This window comes from Pithys albifrons, chromosome 10 (assembly GCF_047495875.1).
Source record: "Pithys albifrons albifrons isolate INPA30051 chromosome 10, PitAlb_v1, whole genome shotgun sequence".
NCBI classification, from domain to species: Eukaryota; Metazoa; Chordata; class Aves; order Passeriformes; family Thamnophilidae; genus Pithys; species Pithys albifrons.
Window position 1 is genome coordinate 25,988,038 of NC_092467.1, and position 17,151 is coordinate 26,005,188.

Consider the following 17,151-nt stretch of genomic DNA (forward strand, 5'->3'; position numbering starts at 1 on the left):
GTGCTGACACAGCTCCCTTCTCTGCAATTCTTATTTATGTATTTGCTCACTTTCTCTGGGTACACAAAACACCATCATCTGCCTTTCCCAACCCTATCCCTTCAGGATTCTGTGCCAGGGAAGTATAGCCAGGCCTGTAGAGGCCTGCATGGCTGCACAGAGCTGCTGATCTGCCCTGCATGTGTCCTTCTAGCAGTGGCAATGAGGAGGAAAGAAGGGATCTCAAGGAATATAGTCAGCCAAAACACACTATAGGGGAGTTCAAAGCTGGAGAGTTCCCTGAACCAGGATGACCTCTAAGAAGGTGATTTGCTTTATCTGGTCAATGCACCAGCTTCTGGGTGGGTCAGTGGGATGTCATGAGGTTACCTGTGTGCCTATGCTGTTTTCCATTGGGAATTACTTCCGTCTGGTGGAGTTTGAGCCCCAGGTACACCTCAGCCCTTGCACATTTTGCTGCAGTGTGAAGAGACAGTTATTCAGTGACATGAAGGCAGAGGAGTGAAAAGAAAAGTTTTGGAAATCCTTTAGTACCCTGAAACTTTGCTGTGTTCCAGTGACATTTCCTAAGTGATTAAAAAAAAAAAAAGAATCCCTGAGAAAGATGAGGATCATCAAATCAAAGCAATTTAGCACATCATGACAAGAAAGATTAGCCCTGCCCAATGCTCATCTTGGTTGAAAATGATTTAAATAAAGCTATAAATCTTCTGGAAATTATGCAACATTTTGTGTCAGCTGGAAACTCCTGCCTAGATCTGTGTGTGTAAAATTCAAAGATTAAACTCAGGGTACTTTGTAAGTGACCCATTTGAGACATTCACTTCCATGTGGGCAGATCAGGGAGACAGCTGCTCATCGGGCACACATGTGACTTTGCCTGACCTGTTGTCACCCCTGCAGTCCCTGTCCCATTCTGTGCCCCTCTGCCAGGCAGCTGTGGGCTGGGACAAGAGGACAGCCCTGGGGGCAGCTGCATTTGAGAGGGATTGATGAGCATGGTCATTGCTGCCTGTCCTGGCCACAGCAGGAAGCGGTTGGGACATGCCAATGCCATCAAGCTACTTGGTGTGCTGTGATCAGTCAAAGCAGCAGCAGGCCTGGCTTAAATCCAAAGCCCTGAGCTCCTGGAGTGGGTAACTCCACCCCAGAGCTGCCAGAGGACCACTGATATGTTTGCAAGGTTGATGCACTCCCTGTGGCCCCAGGGAGGAGAGGATGTCCAGGCTTGCTCTAGGATGAGAGCATCAGACCTCTGGCATTTGTAAAGCAGAAGAGATTGCAGCCATAACAGCCTGGCCAGGACTGACCATCCTTTGTGGCTTTGGATGGTTCTTTCACTGAAAGACGTCAGAGAGAGGTAATATCTTGTATTGGCCCAACAGAAAAATCTAGAATTGAAAAAAAATCTGAGGATAAAACTGCTGTCTGTGACAGACTTACCAGAGGTATCTTGGCTTATGTTTAAAATTTTTATTTAATTGACTTAATTACTCTTCCCCATTGGAGGGCTGCCATTCTGGATGCAGATCACCATTATTTTATATCAATCATGTGAGCCTAGAAAATAGAAAGCTGCTTCTTTGTTGTCTACTAAAAGGTTACTCCTGACAGAAACAGGAATAGAATATATTATTTAAAAAAATTGGAAGGCAAGCAAGTAGATTAATTCACATTTTTTCTCAGCTTTTTGGCTCCATTTGGATCTTACCACCTGTGCAGAAGGGAGGTGAGGGAAAGTGGGAGATCACCCCAAATAGTTCTCTTAGTACCGCCTTGTACCTGTGCTCTCCAAAGAGGGAGGTGACTTTGGGACTGACAGTCAATAATTTGTTTGTTCTATGTTCCACTTTGCAGCTTGCATGCCTGACTTGGTGGACCAGGCACAGAAAAGGACCTGCCATCAACCTGAAAAATTACAACAATGAAGCAACACAGATCGATCCAGGCAACAGAGAGAGTGACTTGGTTGAAAGTGCGGAGTCAGGCGACAAGGAGGAGGCAGGTAGGATGACTGGCTGTGAACAGACATGCTCATGTGCCTGTGAGTGCACAGCCAGCACCTCATTTGAGTCCCTAAAGCTTATGGGAGGCCACCTGTTACATTCACTAGGGAGTGGACTTGTATTTCCAGCTACACCAGTTGTGAGGATGGGGCAAATGAAAATGTTGTGGCTCTTGGTCCTCCTCAGTAAAGTGGGTTACTTCTCCTCCTCCATAGAACAAATGCAAACTACCCTGGTCCAGTTCTGCCCAAGTCAGGGAGTGATTTTAGCACTTCAGGCCTGGATGCTCAGTGGTTTTCTGGACTCCTTAGATGAGTTTAGTGGGCACTTAGGAACATCCTTCATGAGGGTGGAGGTCTGTGCTGCTGGGGGCACTGGCCCTTAACCCACTGACACTGGGACTTTGTGCCATGATACTGCATCTATTTGTGTCTCACCAGGATGTCCCTGAACTCCACAGCACTACTGCAGCCTTAACCAAAGCAAGCAGCTACCACTAGTGCTATGGAAGTCATGGCAGGCTCTGTAATTTCAACTTTCAGCACGTAAAAGTGGCATTCCTTCCTGTCCTCATCATTGCTAGGACATAGACCCCTTGTGTGTATGCCAGGGATGCTTCCTTTGACCTTTGTGGGCTTTGCTGACCAAACCCACTCAGTGATGCTGCCACAAACTATATCAAAGTAGCATCCCAATCTAAAGGGACCATGAGGCCCAGGGAGCCCCTGTGCACTTTGTAGATGTCCTGAAATGAATTTAAAAGCCTCAGTTTCCTAATTTACATGATGCCAACAGTATCTTTCATCTTCCCTTAGAATATAAGCCATGGTTAAAATTCAGATCTTAATAGCTGTGTGTCCTGCAAAGGGTGTTTAGTAAGAAGGAAGGCAAAGAGTCAAATAAACTTAAAGAGTTGGCAGGAGATAGAACTGCAGCAGGAGATGCTACATAGGTAAGTTCTTTTCAGAGTGGACAGATTCTGCAAATCCATTGAAAAATGCAGCTTTTTGGTTTTGAGCTTAACCTTCAAAGGTTACAGAGCAGAAACCTCAGAATAAAGGCATGTACACAAGATTTCTTCACTTCTTCCTTTTGCTGGTCAGTCCAAAGGACACTGGTACCAATTATAGCCAAGTTAAAAAGAAGTGAACAACTAAAGAAGTCTCTTCATTTTCTTTTGCCTAATAGAGTAAGTTTTGGGTTAAGTTGAATGCAGTAATTCAGCATTATTTATTATTTCTTATCAATTGCTATTTCACTTAACTAGCTCAGATTTTTATAAACAAGTGTCCTGGTATTTTCGTAATTAGTAATGATGGGGAAGGAAATGTGAAACACAGCAGTTGACAGTTTAATGAGGGATTTTTTTCTTGGTAACACCATTTTTCAAGGCCCTATGACATCCTGCATTTCAAGAAAAGGTTATATTTGGAAAGAACAGCCAGTGAATACACACAGCACAGGGCTGACAATTAAAACACTCACTTCACCTGGCATGTCACGTGTAATAAACAAGCCAGGATATCTCTAAATGGACCATCATGCTGTCAGGAATTTTTGAAAGTGGATGGAAGCTGAGTTGGGGAAGAGGGGAAAGAGGTCTGTTAATTAACTAATGAGTGCTCGGTGTTGCAATCAACTGACTGTAATCAGGCTGTGCTGTACATGGATGGAGGGAGAAGTTTTCCTTTCCCCTTTCCATCATCATCATATTGCCTCTCAAATCCCACTTGAGACTGAGCAATGCACCTCCAAAGTAGTGGGAGGAGGGAGAGAAGAGTTCCAGTAGGTTCTAACACCCATTTTTTGGTCCATCTCTCACAGCAGCCAAGCCTCCCTGCTGGAAAATGCTGTATTTGTGGTTCTGTGGTCTGTCACCTGGCCCCATGCCCACCCTGTCCCAGGAGGAGAGAGCTGCCCTGGAGCAGAGACTCACCAGCATCAAGGAAAAGCCCCTGTGGAAGACTGTTTGCAATGCCAATGCTATTCTCCTGCTGGCTATTAATATCTTCCTGTGGGCATATTTTGGCTGAGGTGGTGTCAAGCAGTGTGTGGCTTTGGTTGTTCTACCTTCCTGTCCAAGCTGGAAACATTAGGTGACAAAGCCCTTGGTGATGGTCCCTGGAGGCACCCACTGGCACAGCCCTTCCCTGGAAGCACTGCTTGCTGGGAATGACTGTGGGGATCAATTTCTCCATAAAGTGTGACCAAGACTCACATCTGGGATGCAGGGGATGTGTGGGATAGCATGTGGGCTAAGTCAGGGGGTCTGGGATCAAGTTTAAAGGTGCAGAGCTGAGACCAGCAAGGAGCAAAGGCTTTGAGAATCCCATCTCTGGCTGGGTCCTCCCTCAGGGCTGATTTTGCACTGTTGTGCTTAGGGGAAGGACTTCTGGTTTACACTGGTGTGCAGAAGGAGAATTAAACAGTATCTGCAGCTTTTTTGTATGGCTAAAATTCAGATGGGATCAGTGGGGGACCAGTGGCAAGCCTGGCTCCCATAGCCACCCAGGATCTGTGTTGGATTTCTTCCACCCCTCCCCTCCTGCCTCATTGGCATCAGCAGTGAGGACATGGAGTTTCTTCTTGCTCCCCAATCCTGCCCATCCTGCCCACCCTGCTGTGTGACAGTAGGTCTCACAGCAGCCCAGACCTGTTTGCTCATTAGGCTGATGCTGCCCCTTAACAGCATTACCAGCAATAAAGGTGCCTCAGTAACGAAGCCAGTCCTGACTTTGGGTTATTGTGGTGATATATCCTGCACTGATTCACAAAGGGCTCCCTGGGACCACAGTGACCTGGCTGTCTCTGGGAAAAGAAATATCCTTCCTTTGGGGCTCGATCTAGGACTTCAATTTCTTGAGAAAATTTGGGCTTCTCTGACCCATCTTGGTGCCACCACTTAATGTGGCACAGTCATAATCTTTCAAACCATGAAGAGACAGTAGTACCCACTGTTAATATCCATGCCTACTGATTAGGATGCTCACCTGGAGAAGGCTAAAAATGCCCACATGGATGTGACACTTCACCACATCTGAGGGGCACATCCAAGTCACCAGGCATGGCCTGTGCAGAGATATGAGGGCACACAGGGAAGCACAACACCATAAAGATGGAGAAAATGAATCATGATTCAGCAAGGAGAGAAGAAACAAGGCTCTGTTTCCACCTGGCACAGGGAGCCCAGGTCATCGTTCCCCTGCTTATCCTCAGTTTGGATGGAAGAGACCGAGTCAGCTGCGCAGAATGGGGTCTGTGCTGGCCTCATGCAGGTCAGTATAAGCATTTGCTTATTTTAAGAGGAAAAAGTAGATTGCACAAGGGAGATCTCATCCCTCTCAGTTGCCTATCCATCCCCAAGAAAGAGGAACACAACACAGAACTTGTTTTGCCTTTCCACTATTCTGTTTCAAGCAGGTGGTGCCTAGATCAGAGGGCACCTCAAAACATTTAGAGGAAATCAAGTTACCAGCTGTGATTAATAGCTGGTAAATGTCTAATAATAACAGGTACATTTTTTAGTGCATTAAGAAATACCAGGGCTCTCCTGTCCTTGCCTAGAGCTGTGAGATGTCAAGTGCTGCTGAGCCACAGAGTCACTCAGCAGCACTTGGGCTCCATGGCGTTATTGGTGTTTAGGACCACACATCTTCTAAAGCCACAGCAAAAACTACACAGGGCAGGATGAGCAAAATTGGGGAATTTTTTAAACATTGAGATTTTTCCCCCTCCCTTAGAAAAGTTCCATTTTGCAGAGAATAGAACTGAATATTACTATTTTTTGTTTGCTTCTTTGTGTGTTTTTTGTTGCTGTTGTTGTTTTTGTTTAAAAAAACCCCACAAACATTTTTGGTTTTTGCTTGTATGATGCTGATTTCTTCCCCTCCCCATCTCACCTCATGGGCCCTGGAAGATGAAGTTTCCTTTAAAATGATGCTGTTATGTCAGTTAAAGTAATGTTGTCTGAAAGCTGTGACTGCATCTCTGAGCTTGGCTTCTGAAGGAATGGAGACATCCGCACTGCCAGATGCAGCCAGCTGTGCTCCCCACAGGAGGAACACATTTCACTGGTAAATTTATTTGACTTACTACTCTGCTTTGAGCCACTGAAGTGAAACAGAAGAAAAACATATGATTGGGGAGGGGGAGCCTGAAATGTTTATTGAAATAATCCAAAGCTGTCTCAAAACATCTTGACTTTTCCTTGTATTTTCAGTGAAAACAACATAATCTGCTGAAAAAGAAGAATTAAAACCAAATTAAAAAATTAAAAGATTATATTCTTCCTCCTGGTTGAATATTGAGGATGAGGTGAGTTTCCTTTTCATGTTATTCCTCATTTCAGTCCCTCTGGTCTTTCCTTTTTTCCTACACCCAATCCCTCTGCCTACATCCATGTGCCCCTGAGAGAAAGTCTGTATCAAACACCAGGTGCTGCAGCACAAGCTGCTCCATGCCAGGAGCCACTGCTCCACCAGCATGGCTCATCCTGCCCTGCGAGGACAGAGATCCCAAGGGAAGAGGGATCATCTGCCAATCCAGCCAGCCATACCCCAAGAGCAAGGAATGAGCAAATCCATGGGGTGCTGAGCAGCGTTTCTCAGTGACATGGGGAAATGCACATGGAAGGCAAAGCCTGGCAGATGCAGGGCTTTGGCGATGACAGGCTCATCCGATGGCGGATGCGGCGCTGCCCCGGTGTCCTGGGGAGCCTTTCCCGGGGAGCAGCCTGTCAGCAGCACAGGGGCACCATGTGGCTCTGCACAGCGTGTGATGAATTGCTGCATCCTCACAGGAACACATCACTCTCAGGGCTGCAACCAATATACAAGTCCATTGGCAGCAGATGTTATTAATGATGCCAATACATATTTTCTTATTAATCTTCCATACTAGGCTTGTGTCTATCTGCAAATGATTATCATTCATTTTCCTGACAAATCTATCAAGATCATTTATTACTGTTCGGCAAAGGATCTTCTTTTAAACAAAGATTAATAACATTGCATTTTATCTGGCTGGCTGAGCCAAAGGAAATGAAATTAACAATGAACCCTACAAACATGTCATCACTTTAATTTACCGGAAAATATTTTAAAATGTTACTTAGAAGAATATACACTGTGGTGGGCACAGTTTATTACAAAGGAAAGAAATGAAACCACACGCATTTTAGCAGAGTGGAGAGTAAACAAACAGGGCACTGTGTTTTCTCTGGTTCCTTGCACTCGAGTTCTGGGCCAAGGAAGGAGCAGCACAGCACCCACAGATGTCCTGGCATGCACAGATGGGCACCTGCCCAGGTGAATTGCAGGTAGAATTCCCTGTTTCTCAGGTAAAGTGGATCCTAACCAGGATTACAAGCCCTCATCCCTGCAGGGAGCACTGCCCTCCCTGCACTCCTAAAGAGGGGAACTTCACCAGGGTAAAGCTTGTGGGCAAAGAAGGGCACATGTGGGCAGACAGAGTGCCAGCATCCTTCTGCAGCTTTGGTCTCTAGGAGGAAAAGAAACAAACTCACTAAATTTACTTGGTTTAGTTTCCTTTTTTCTGCACTCTCTTCTTACTTTCCCTTCCCTTCATTTCAGTAAAGAAACCTCCCCCACAAAAAAAAAAAAAACCAACAACAATGTACCAATGAACCTATCAAAACCCCTTTCCTACTTTTACTGCGAATGTTAATGCAAAAACTTAATATCAGCTTTGCTTTTGCATTACTTTATTTATACCCATGAACTTAAATTTTGAGCCCTGTTTCTGTGCAGGTACTCACCACTGTCTCTCCACAGGCCTTTCACAGGCTCTGGGCTGTGTCACTTCTGGTAATGGGAAATTACTGCTCTTCCTTGCCACAGGGGGAAGGAGGTTGCTTAAAACAATATTGAATTACATAGTCAAGAAGCATTTCTCCTACAGGTAAAAAAGTCAGCTTCCTACCTTCATTGGACTCATCTTACCCAGATAACAGGTTGGGAGCAATGTTTTTAAGCACCAGAAAAAGAAAAATAACCCTGATAACCTCACTGGAGAAGTTTCAAATTACTGACATATCAGCAAGAGGATTTCTGAGTGTGCATTTGTGTATCCCTGCAGAGCACATGTACTAAACTGTCTAGTTTAACCACACATTTCATTGCTATGTAACCAAGTCTTCTGGATTTCTTTTTAATTAAAAAAGAGAGTCATCAGTGTAGCATTGGTCTTGAAAAATTTATGACAAATAAGACAAACCTGAATATATCCCAAAGCAGGGCTTGGCGCATCTGCAGATTAAAAGGAAATGAGTTAATAAGAGAAGTAGAATGTCCCTGTGTTCAAACTGGAGCTGTATCTCCAGTGACTTTGGAGACACTCTGTAGTTTGATTTGAGAGTTCAGGTTGCACATCAGGCTGTGCATACTAAAGAAGGACCAGATTCTGAGCTTCTAAAAGGTCTAATCTTCTACTTTGACCTGGCATTTACTGCTAGAATTTGTGGTCTTCAACTGAGCAATAACCACAATGCATATGCCAGAACATCTCTGCTTATTTCTTTATCAAATTACCAGACTAGTCACGTTCTTTTTAGCATCATTGTCAATCCTGGCACAAAGACCACAAGCTAAGAAGAAACAAGTTTCTGGGTAAGGAGCCCTAAAAGCTAAATACTTCTTACATGAAAGAAAAAACGTATCTTCACCTTATTTCCAGTGTGACTGCATTTTGCTCCAGTTTTCAGCTGCTGGATTTTACCAAGCCCCTTCTGTTCATGAAGCCTGAGCTGCTGAGTTCATGCCATTTCTGTGCACAATTCCCAGGAACAAGCTGTCCTAAAAGACACTGCAGGAAGGCACCAGAAAGGTAACCAGAGAGGCACTTGAACAGTTCTCTGTGGGCCACAGGATGTCCCCCCAGGAGTCCCAGTGCCACAAGAGCTGGGCTGACAGCACTCAGATTTTGTACAGGGATGGACATCATCAGGGATGATTCCTCTGCCACTCTCTGTTTTAGACCAACTCAGCAAGATTTATTTCTGAGTATGTGTGAGAAGGACCAGGGTAACCATTTTAAGAAACCCCTAATTATTGCTGCATTTGTTCAAAACAGGAACGTTGTTCAGAACATTCAGCTGTGACTTGCTCCTGTAGCTCCACAAAAGTAGCATTCAGTTTAATATGTGAGACTTATAACCAGCTCACACAGTGCAACAGTTCACTTCAGTTTGAGGAAAAAAATTCTGCTGGAAGAACAGGCAAGGAGCAGTGTCAATTTTTCATTGACCTACAGCCACTGTCTCTGTAGACTTACAGTTATAAGTAAGATTACTGTTATAATTTCTTCTGGTCCCTAAGGGGAGGCAACAAAAACTTCTCAAAACTTTTAAGGTCATTAAAAAAATCCACCTTTAAATTGGAGGGAGTTTCAGTTTGCTTTCATATTTTAAAATCAAATCTTATCTTCAGCCTCACATCAAAGCAGAAATGTCAGTTGCTTTCTTTCTACATCTCCTGTGAAAGAAGTTCCAGCTTATACATGAGCTGAATGCCAAGTAAATAGATTTTCCTTGGGAACAAAGGCAGCTTTTTTTTTTTGTTTGTTTTAAACATATGTAAATACAGTCCCAGGAGCTGAGCTGCCTGTCACTTCAACCAGGTTTACACTCATGTCAATCCAGCTGGTTATTTCTGACTGACCTTAGGTCAGGACTGCAGAAGTTTCCCTCCCCACTTTTCCACACAGTCATCTCAAGCAGTCACTCACGCCCTCCCCTTCCAGCCTCACACCTCAGCAAAGGGGAAACAGATTAAAATGGATTCCTTTTTTGCTAGTTTCTTGTTCTTTTGGGTTTGTTTGTGGTTTTTGGTTTTTGTTTTTAAGCACTAGTTACAGAATCACAGAAATACTTTGTCCCTGGGAATAGTTTGGGACTCTGTCACAGACACCAAGATGGTCCTAAAATCTCCTGGTGGACCAGAGCAGTACCTGGATACCACCAGTGACCAGTCGGGGCTGTGCCTACACACAAAGACTGTATTAAAGGCTGATGGCACCTATTGCTTCATGGACAAGATTATGGGGGGCAAGGAAGAAACAGGAATAGATTGGTAAGAAAAATGACTTTTTGTTACTTTGGATTTTACTTACAGGAAGGCACCATCAGTCCTGAGATTTCTCTTTTCAGTACCAGGCATTTAAAGAGCGCAGAGTTATTTTCCCCAAAGCCAGAGGACACCGAAGAGCATGATCCCTTCACATGCCCATCTTCTAGTTCACTTTTTTTTTTCAATTTAAACTAGCAGGTCAATGCAAGATTGAGTGCTTAAAGCTTGTCATTTCCAAATGGTTTGGGTTATATCTTAATCTTCAGCACTTGTTTTGGGTGTAATCCTGGGCAGCACCAAGGGATGCATCACTTTATAGGCTCTGCATAAGCCGCAATTAAGGAAAATCCTCAAGTACACGAGAAACCTCAATTTTGATTGGCCAAGTTCCCATAACTTATTGATAATTCAAATCACTCGAGTATTATTCAGTGTTTTCCTTCTCCCAGCTTTTTTTATCTCTTGACAAGTTTACAAAGAGAAGAATGGAACCGAGCTGAGCTGCATTACATCCAATATGCTGCCTACACAAACGCCAGAGAAGCGAAATGAACCCCAGAACATATGGCACTGTGCTGACAGAGCTCCGAAACTGGTTCTGCATGAGCAACAAGGAACATCTTGAAACGAACAAGACATATGTGTTTTAGGAAGAAGATTGAAGTGTTTCATAATAAAACAGGACAAAGTGAAATACAAGTGCTGTATAAAATTTTAATTAAAAACTGGTTTTACCCCTCAATGTGAATATACAATATGCTTCCCAGATGGATTTCATATTTAAGTATTATCCAAACCAAAAACATAAATGAGACAAATAAAGCCTTCAAAAATGGCACTGAGGCTAAAATGTATGTAAACACTAGATGACTGTAGTGAAAACAAGGCAGGCAACCTCTTAGCAAGTGTTTACTACCAGAGTACTGAATGAAACAGTTCCTATGACTCTAGTCTTAGTACAATACAATTAGCTAAACATTCAAAAATTGAAGTTTAACAATCCAAATACCAGCATTAGAATTCACACTGTTCAGTGATGTAAAAGATGCTTTTGTTACTTAGAAGTTTCACAAGTTATTTGCTACACTGATAATTCACGGTATAGAAATGTATAATTCATGGCATGCCAAGCACCAAACACTCCCAACATCTCCCCTGCTCTCAGTCCCCCACTCCACCCTGTGTGAACCTCTGTTCATTCCATGGCACCAGCTCTACAGGGTTAGCCAAACACCTTTCTGTGCTGTATCCTCAAGATCAGCAAATTCTTACAAACCAAGAGGGATGCTGGTTTGCAACAGAAAATGCCTTTCCCCGTAGAGGTGAGAAGGTGGCTCAGATCACCACTTCTCAGGCTGCAGAGAGTTCTCTGCTAGGTCAGAAGCAATCGCCAAGAATTGAAGGGAAATACACATGCAGAAAAAGCACAATCTCCACATAGATCAGGCAAAGAGAAAGATTACAGTTCCTTTATGTTGCCATCCAGACAAATTATCACCACACTTCAGAGAATTTCTCACTGAAGACAAACTGGGAACAAACTGCATGTCTTTGCCAAGCCAACACTGATAAAAGGAGCTACAGCCTCATCGTTTAAAGGCTTTGGCTCATGTTGCTTTGAATTTCATGGGGAAAGCAGTAGAAACCAATGCAATCAAGGGGGTTTGTGCCTAATAGTTCACTGTGTAATAGAAACAGGAATATCAGGTGCTCTCAATCACTTCTCACAACACTGGTTTATTTGTTGAAACTGAAAGGAACTGGGCAAAGATCAGTTCTCTGCTGCTACCAGAGACCAACGCCTAAGCCAAACATCCCTCCTGTCAGTGAGGTTGCTCATCAAGATCAACCACAGAAGGGATGTTCTCTCTTAGCTTCAAGTGTTTTCACTGGAACCAAGAGGCTAAATTTCATTGTTCCGGAAGTTTCCTCAAATTCCTTGATTATTAAAGAAATCTCTTGAGATATTCTCAGCATCCCCATAATGATTACCCCATAACCACTGAAGTAATTAACACCATGACCTTTCCTATGACCCAGAGATTCTACATTACTAGAGTTATACAGTAATTGACCATTGCTAAATGGCTGAGAATTTTGTTGCATAGTTCAGTGTTTCAAAAAACATGTCAAGCTTAAAATTAAGAAAAGCAAAATTATGTACCAAGTTATTCCTTGCACATGGGCTGAAAAGGCAGAGATTCCTTCCAACTTACTTTCTCTGACAAACCTATGGCACACCACACAACATTTTCTACAGACACATTACTCACACTGTTGCATCCCTTGTTCCTGTGTAGAGGATGAGAACAAATGATGTGAAAGATGTTAACAGTGCTGGTTAGTACACACAGCAAAGAGAACCAAGAAACAGGATGAAATAAATAATTTACATTAAAAAATTTATAAGAGCAATCAGTATAGAACCCAGATCATGCAGGAGACAGAACCTGAGCAAGATACCAACTGTAAAAATTAGCTCCTAAAAGCACATGTAGTAAAGTAGTTTATTATCTTTTTCATCCCTCTGATCAGATAAAAATGTATTAAATCTGATTAAGACTTGTTTAATAATTGTCTGATTAAAATATAATAAACTTGGGAAAATTAAAATAAAGCCTTTTTAGTAACCCAGAGATGAGATGGGACTTCCCAGCTAGGCTTCTATAAAATAATTTCCTTAACATTCACCTCAGGATCCCAAAGCACTTCACAGTCATTTAATTAAGCTTCAACAGAGCACAAACTCCCTATTTTACAGCTGAGGTAACAATGAGAGGGAGTTTGGAAAAGACTATTTAATACTGAGTAGAGCTAAATCTTCCCCCCAAAATAGATTCCCAACACCTACAGGTAGATTTCTTTCTCCCCTCAGAATTTTTTCAGCCTCTGAATAGTTAAATGCAAACATGGGATGTACAATCTAAAAAACAGCCCAAGTCATCACTTCCCAAGCTGCTCAGCTTTGGAGTACAAACACTGCTTCCCATCTATCTTATAAAGCTGCTCCTACCTGTTCCCATTACTCCAGGCATCCCTATGCCTCTTGTCCCCACTGGACCAATTTAAGCTTCCCCTCTTCTAAGTCAAAAACTTAGATAAGGCAAATCATTAAAGAGTTTGACATTTCTGCCTTTAATTCACAACACATCAATGACTGAGTGATTTCCAAAGCAAAGGATTTGCATTTCTACTGAACACAGGCAGGTAGTTTGTCTAAAGGCACCCCAAGATCCTTAAACTATACAAGTTAGTCACAGGAGAGATGGAAGGGAGCAAGTAGGAGGCAGGTTCTGAGTTATTAAAATAGAAGTGATAAAATTTTGCACTGGTTGCATCCTGCAAGCATCACAGTATGCTGAACAGCATTTGGTGAGAATCTCATGGGTTGTAGTAACTTGGGGAGGGCAAGAGAAAGACAAAGACTCTACAGAAAAATACTAATTCGCTTTTAATCTAGCCCATTATTTCTAGATTTGAGTAGGCAGCTTTCCTTTAGGAGGTAAAATGACAGGGGTGGAATTCTGCCATCCCACTGTCACTAACAACTTTGTGGATGGCAAAAGATAAGGAATGAGCATAGAAAATGCTATTTAAAGCTCCACTCAGGAACCTAGAAATTTGCATTTGATAGGAGGGATTTAAATTGTATTAGAAGGCAAGGTGCACTAAACAATTACAGTTTATTACTGTGTTGGTTCATTGCCTGAACCTTCACTTATCACATGCTGCAGCAGCACAGGAACAGCCGTGCTCGGTGCACTCGAGCTGTCTGTGTATTAATCGCAGGGTTAGCTGAGCAAACAGGGAAGGGGCCAAATGCCTCGGAAAACAAAGTGGCTTGCAGATTTTGTGGACAGATCAGAGTAATCTGGGTCTTAAGTCACATTTCAGGGAAAAGTTTTCCATTAACTGAACTGGATTTCCAGCACAGTCCTTGGAAAAGAACAGTCTTTTTGCTGTATCACGGCATATAAGCTGTGGAATGACTCTGACCCAAGAGAGAAACATATCCTGCAGCAGCTGATTCAGAGAGACATTATACACACCATCTCCCCTCACAGCTGGACAAGGGCCAAACACACTCACAGTCTATCTGCTTCATTTGTTGTTATGCTGCATAAGAAGTTTACACTGAGAATGTTCATACTGGTCAAAATTCAATAGATGACAACAATTTCTCCCATCCAGTTTTCACCTTTGCTGAAAATTTTTTCATCTTTGATTAAAACTGAAGGTTGCCTTGTTACCTATGCTTCCTTCCTTTAGTTAGGAGAATTAAACAGATACACCCCAGCCATTCCTCTGAAGCACTTGAGAACATTACCCTGCTTTTTCACAGTGGTCCCCAACCTTCCTCATCTGCTTCCTGTGTCTTGAATTCATGGCAACCTGTGTCCTTACTCATCCATGCAAAAAAACCCCAACAAAGCCTCAGTATTCAGGCCTTCCTACACATTGAACAAACAGGGACTAAAATCCACTGGGTTGTTGGGGAGGGAAAAATTGAACAGGTTTTCTATGTCACAGAACCAGATTAGGCCAAAGGGGAGCAGCCAATCTTCAGAGGACTGTAACTTTTACTTGAGTGTGATACTGGGGAGGAAATACACAGAGAATATTGAATGAACACTGCAGGACAGCACAAGAACAACACTGAATCTTACAGAAACTGCAACAACCTTCAGATTTCAATTGACTATTTTTAAACCAAAAACTTGGAAAGTATCTCTCAGAATCTGCCCTGCCTGTTTAAATATACCTACTCTCCTGAAGAGCAAGAAAACTATTCCTTTATGGACTAATACAGAGTCTCAGGAACAGACCAATGAACATCAGGTACTGGTAGCACAACACTCCATGGCTACCAAGCCCTCAGGGCACAGCTTGGGGAAGTTTTACTTTTCACTTCTGCAAAAGTGTCCTGCTGCTTTATAGAGTGACTCGACCCTTCTCCACAGTGTAAGGCTGTGCAATTAATGCCCTTTAAAAGCACTCATGTGCTAAATGGCATCTAGGACAGGAAGTTATCAGTGTTAATCCACTTCAACTTGTTTAACAGTTACAAGGAATAGAAATGTCTGTATGTGAGAACTTCCTCTGAGAGTCCCCTTTCCTGAAACAGAAGCACACAGCCTTTCAACGTGCTTTCCCACCAGCGTAATTGCTCACCAACTGCTTTCTCAAATCAATTATGTTGTCTCAGCATTAAAGGATGGAAGGCAGAATAGACCAACTTTTTGTTTATCTAGGCATGCTGGCAGGTTACAGTCATATGTTCTGCCATCTGTACTCCCAGCTCTATCCTTTATCCAATCATAACAGGTAAAATGGCATCGGTGTAACTGAATTTGTTCATTCAGACAGGGAAGGAGCCAGAACAGGCATTTGTTTTTTTCCTCACTCTGAAAGGAAGCAGGAGATGGACACTCTTGCCCTTTTAAAACATTCTGCTTTTCAATAGATGGGCAATTTGCCCTGGTCTGCTAATGTGGGATCTGCTCAGTGCAAGGCTGAAAAGGTTCCATCCCCAGGGAAAGCATCGAACTGCTGATGAACATTTGGTGGCCTTTAGCAAAAATGAAGCGATTTCTGCCAACAGGATCCCAGCAGACTGGGAAGGACAGGCTCCAAATTAGGTGGGATTGTGATGCAGGAATTTCAGAAGGCCTGTAGAGAACACAAGGAGCTTGCTGACTAGCTCTAATCTTCCCTCCTGCATACTCCTTTCTTATTCATATTTTTTAAAATTACAAGTATATTGGCAAATGCCATGGCTGCATTCAGGAGAACCTGGAAGGCTTCAAATGCAAGGGCTGTGTGAAGATGACCTTTCATTGGATACAAAGGCTGCTGGGCTGGGTGGCTTTCCTTTAAAATTTCACAGTATTACAACATTTATGACTAAAGGTACTTGAAACCCCTTCAAAAACATGCCTATAGGTCCTATAGTACGAGAGTTTCGTCCCTTCTCCAAAATAAACAATTCAAAGGCAATTTTCAGGAAAATAATTCCCTTTGTCCCAGATGTGTCACTTTTAAAACAACACTCACATTCACCTTCCCCTTTAGACCCCCTCTTTGACCACTAGGACATATTGCTTCTGCAACCAATTCTGTTTATGTTACTAAATAGCTTTAGTTATCTACTAAGAAATGGCTGCAGCTGAAACCTGAGTGGATGTCAGACAGAAGTGTCCAGCAGACCTATTAATCTTCAAATGGCTCCATTTTCATAGTCTCAAAGGAGCAGCACCATCTTGCTTAACTGTTGGAGGGGTTTGCTGCTGGGGAATTTTGTCTCTGTTTTTGGGGGGTGGATGTTAAAGTCAACCCAGGCCAAAATCCCTTTCTCCAAAACCGTGCCCAACCATAATGGCTCCTTAAAAATAGAGTAAAAACACTGTTATATAAAAATAGGTTTAGCTACAAATACGAACACTGTATACTGTGCGTTTTCAGGTGAGTTGCTATCAGGAATGTGTTTTTTGGTCTGAGACAGTGCCAACAGCTTTTTGGTACATGTTTCTGTATATTTTTCCAAGACTCTCTTCAAAGATTGCTCTGTGAGGCTTCCCTTTGTACACAGCTGCATGACTGGACCGATATTCACCACCATCCAAGTGAACAGGAGCGTTCCGCTGAACTGGTGAGCTGTCCAAGGAAAGAAGATAAGAAACAATGATCAAATCAAGATGTAGAAGAGGAATCAGAGGCACAAAACCAGCAGAAATACAAATGTAGAGCTGCTAAGCACAGATCACCTTTCACAAACTGAAACAAAAACTGAACTGCAGCTACTTCTAAAAATGGGAACACCACATTACTCATTCACAGAAATTCTCCCCCACTTGAGTACACTTCACAATGCCTCCCAAACAGAAAGTGATTTAATTTTCAGAGAACATGCAGTAATTTTGCTGTATTCTTCTAGGCTGTGTGACTAGGCAAGAGCAACACAGTAGGATTCTTGTGTCCTTTGAAGGTTAAATTGTAACCACAAGCAGCTATTTCAATATGAAGACAATCTATCAGGGGTATATTAAATTACTGTGGTTGCA

General features: G+C 42.8%; 2 protein-coding genes across 10 annotated transcripts in view; one reads left to right on the plus strand and one right to left on the minus strand.

Moving 5' to 3' along the window:
* The window catches only part of SLC5A9 (solute carrier family 5 member 9), a 124,557-nt gene extending 113,725 nt beyond the window's left edge, over positions 1 to 10,832 (plus strand). For 4 of the 8 annotated variants that reach the window (XR_011698686.1, XR_011698682.1, XR_011698685.1 and 1 more), the window contains 3 exons: positions 1,858 to 2,005; positions 3,831 to 6,079; positions 6,226 to 10,832. Coding sequence is in view for 1 of the 8 variants with exons in the window: in XM_071565759.1 (XP_071421860.1) it covers positions 1,858 to 2,005; positions 3,831 to 4,039 (357 nt within the window). In the remaining 7 variants the exon portion in view is untranslated. Of the gene's footprint in view, positions 1 to 1,857; positions 2,006 to 3,830 lie in introns of all 8 variants that reach the window. The other 4 variants (XR_011698683.1, XR_011698684.1, XR_011698681.1 and 1 more) reach the window with 4 other exon arrangements.
* SPATA6 (spermatogenesis associated 6) overlaps positions 10,785 to 17,151 on the minus strand; it is a 43,199-nt gene continuing 36,832 nt past the window's right edge. For both annotated transcript variants that reach the window (XM_071565761.1, XM_071565762.1), the window contains exon 13: positions 10,785 to 16,744. In XM_071565761.1, the coding sequence (XP_071421862.1) occupies positions 16,564 to 16,744 (181 nt within the window). In that variant the 3' untranslated portion in view covers positions 10,785 to 16,563. The remainder of the gene's footprint in view (positions 16,745 to 17,151) is intronic.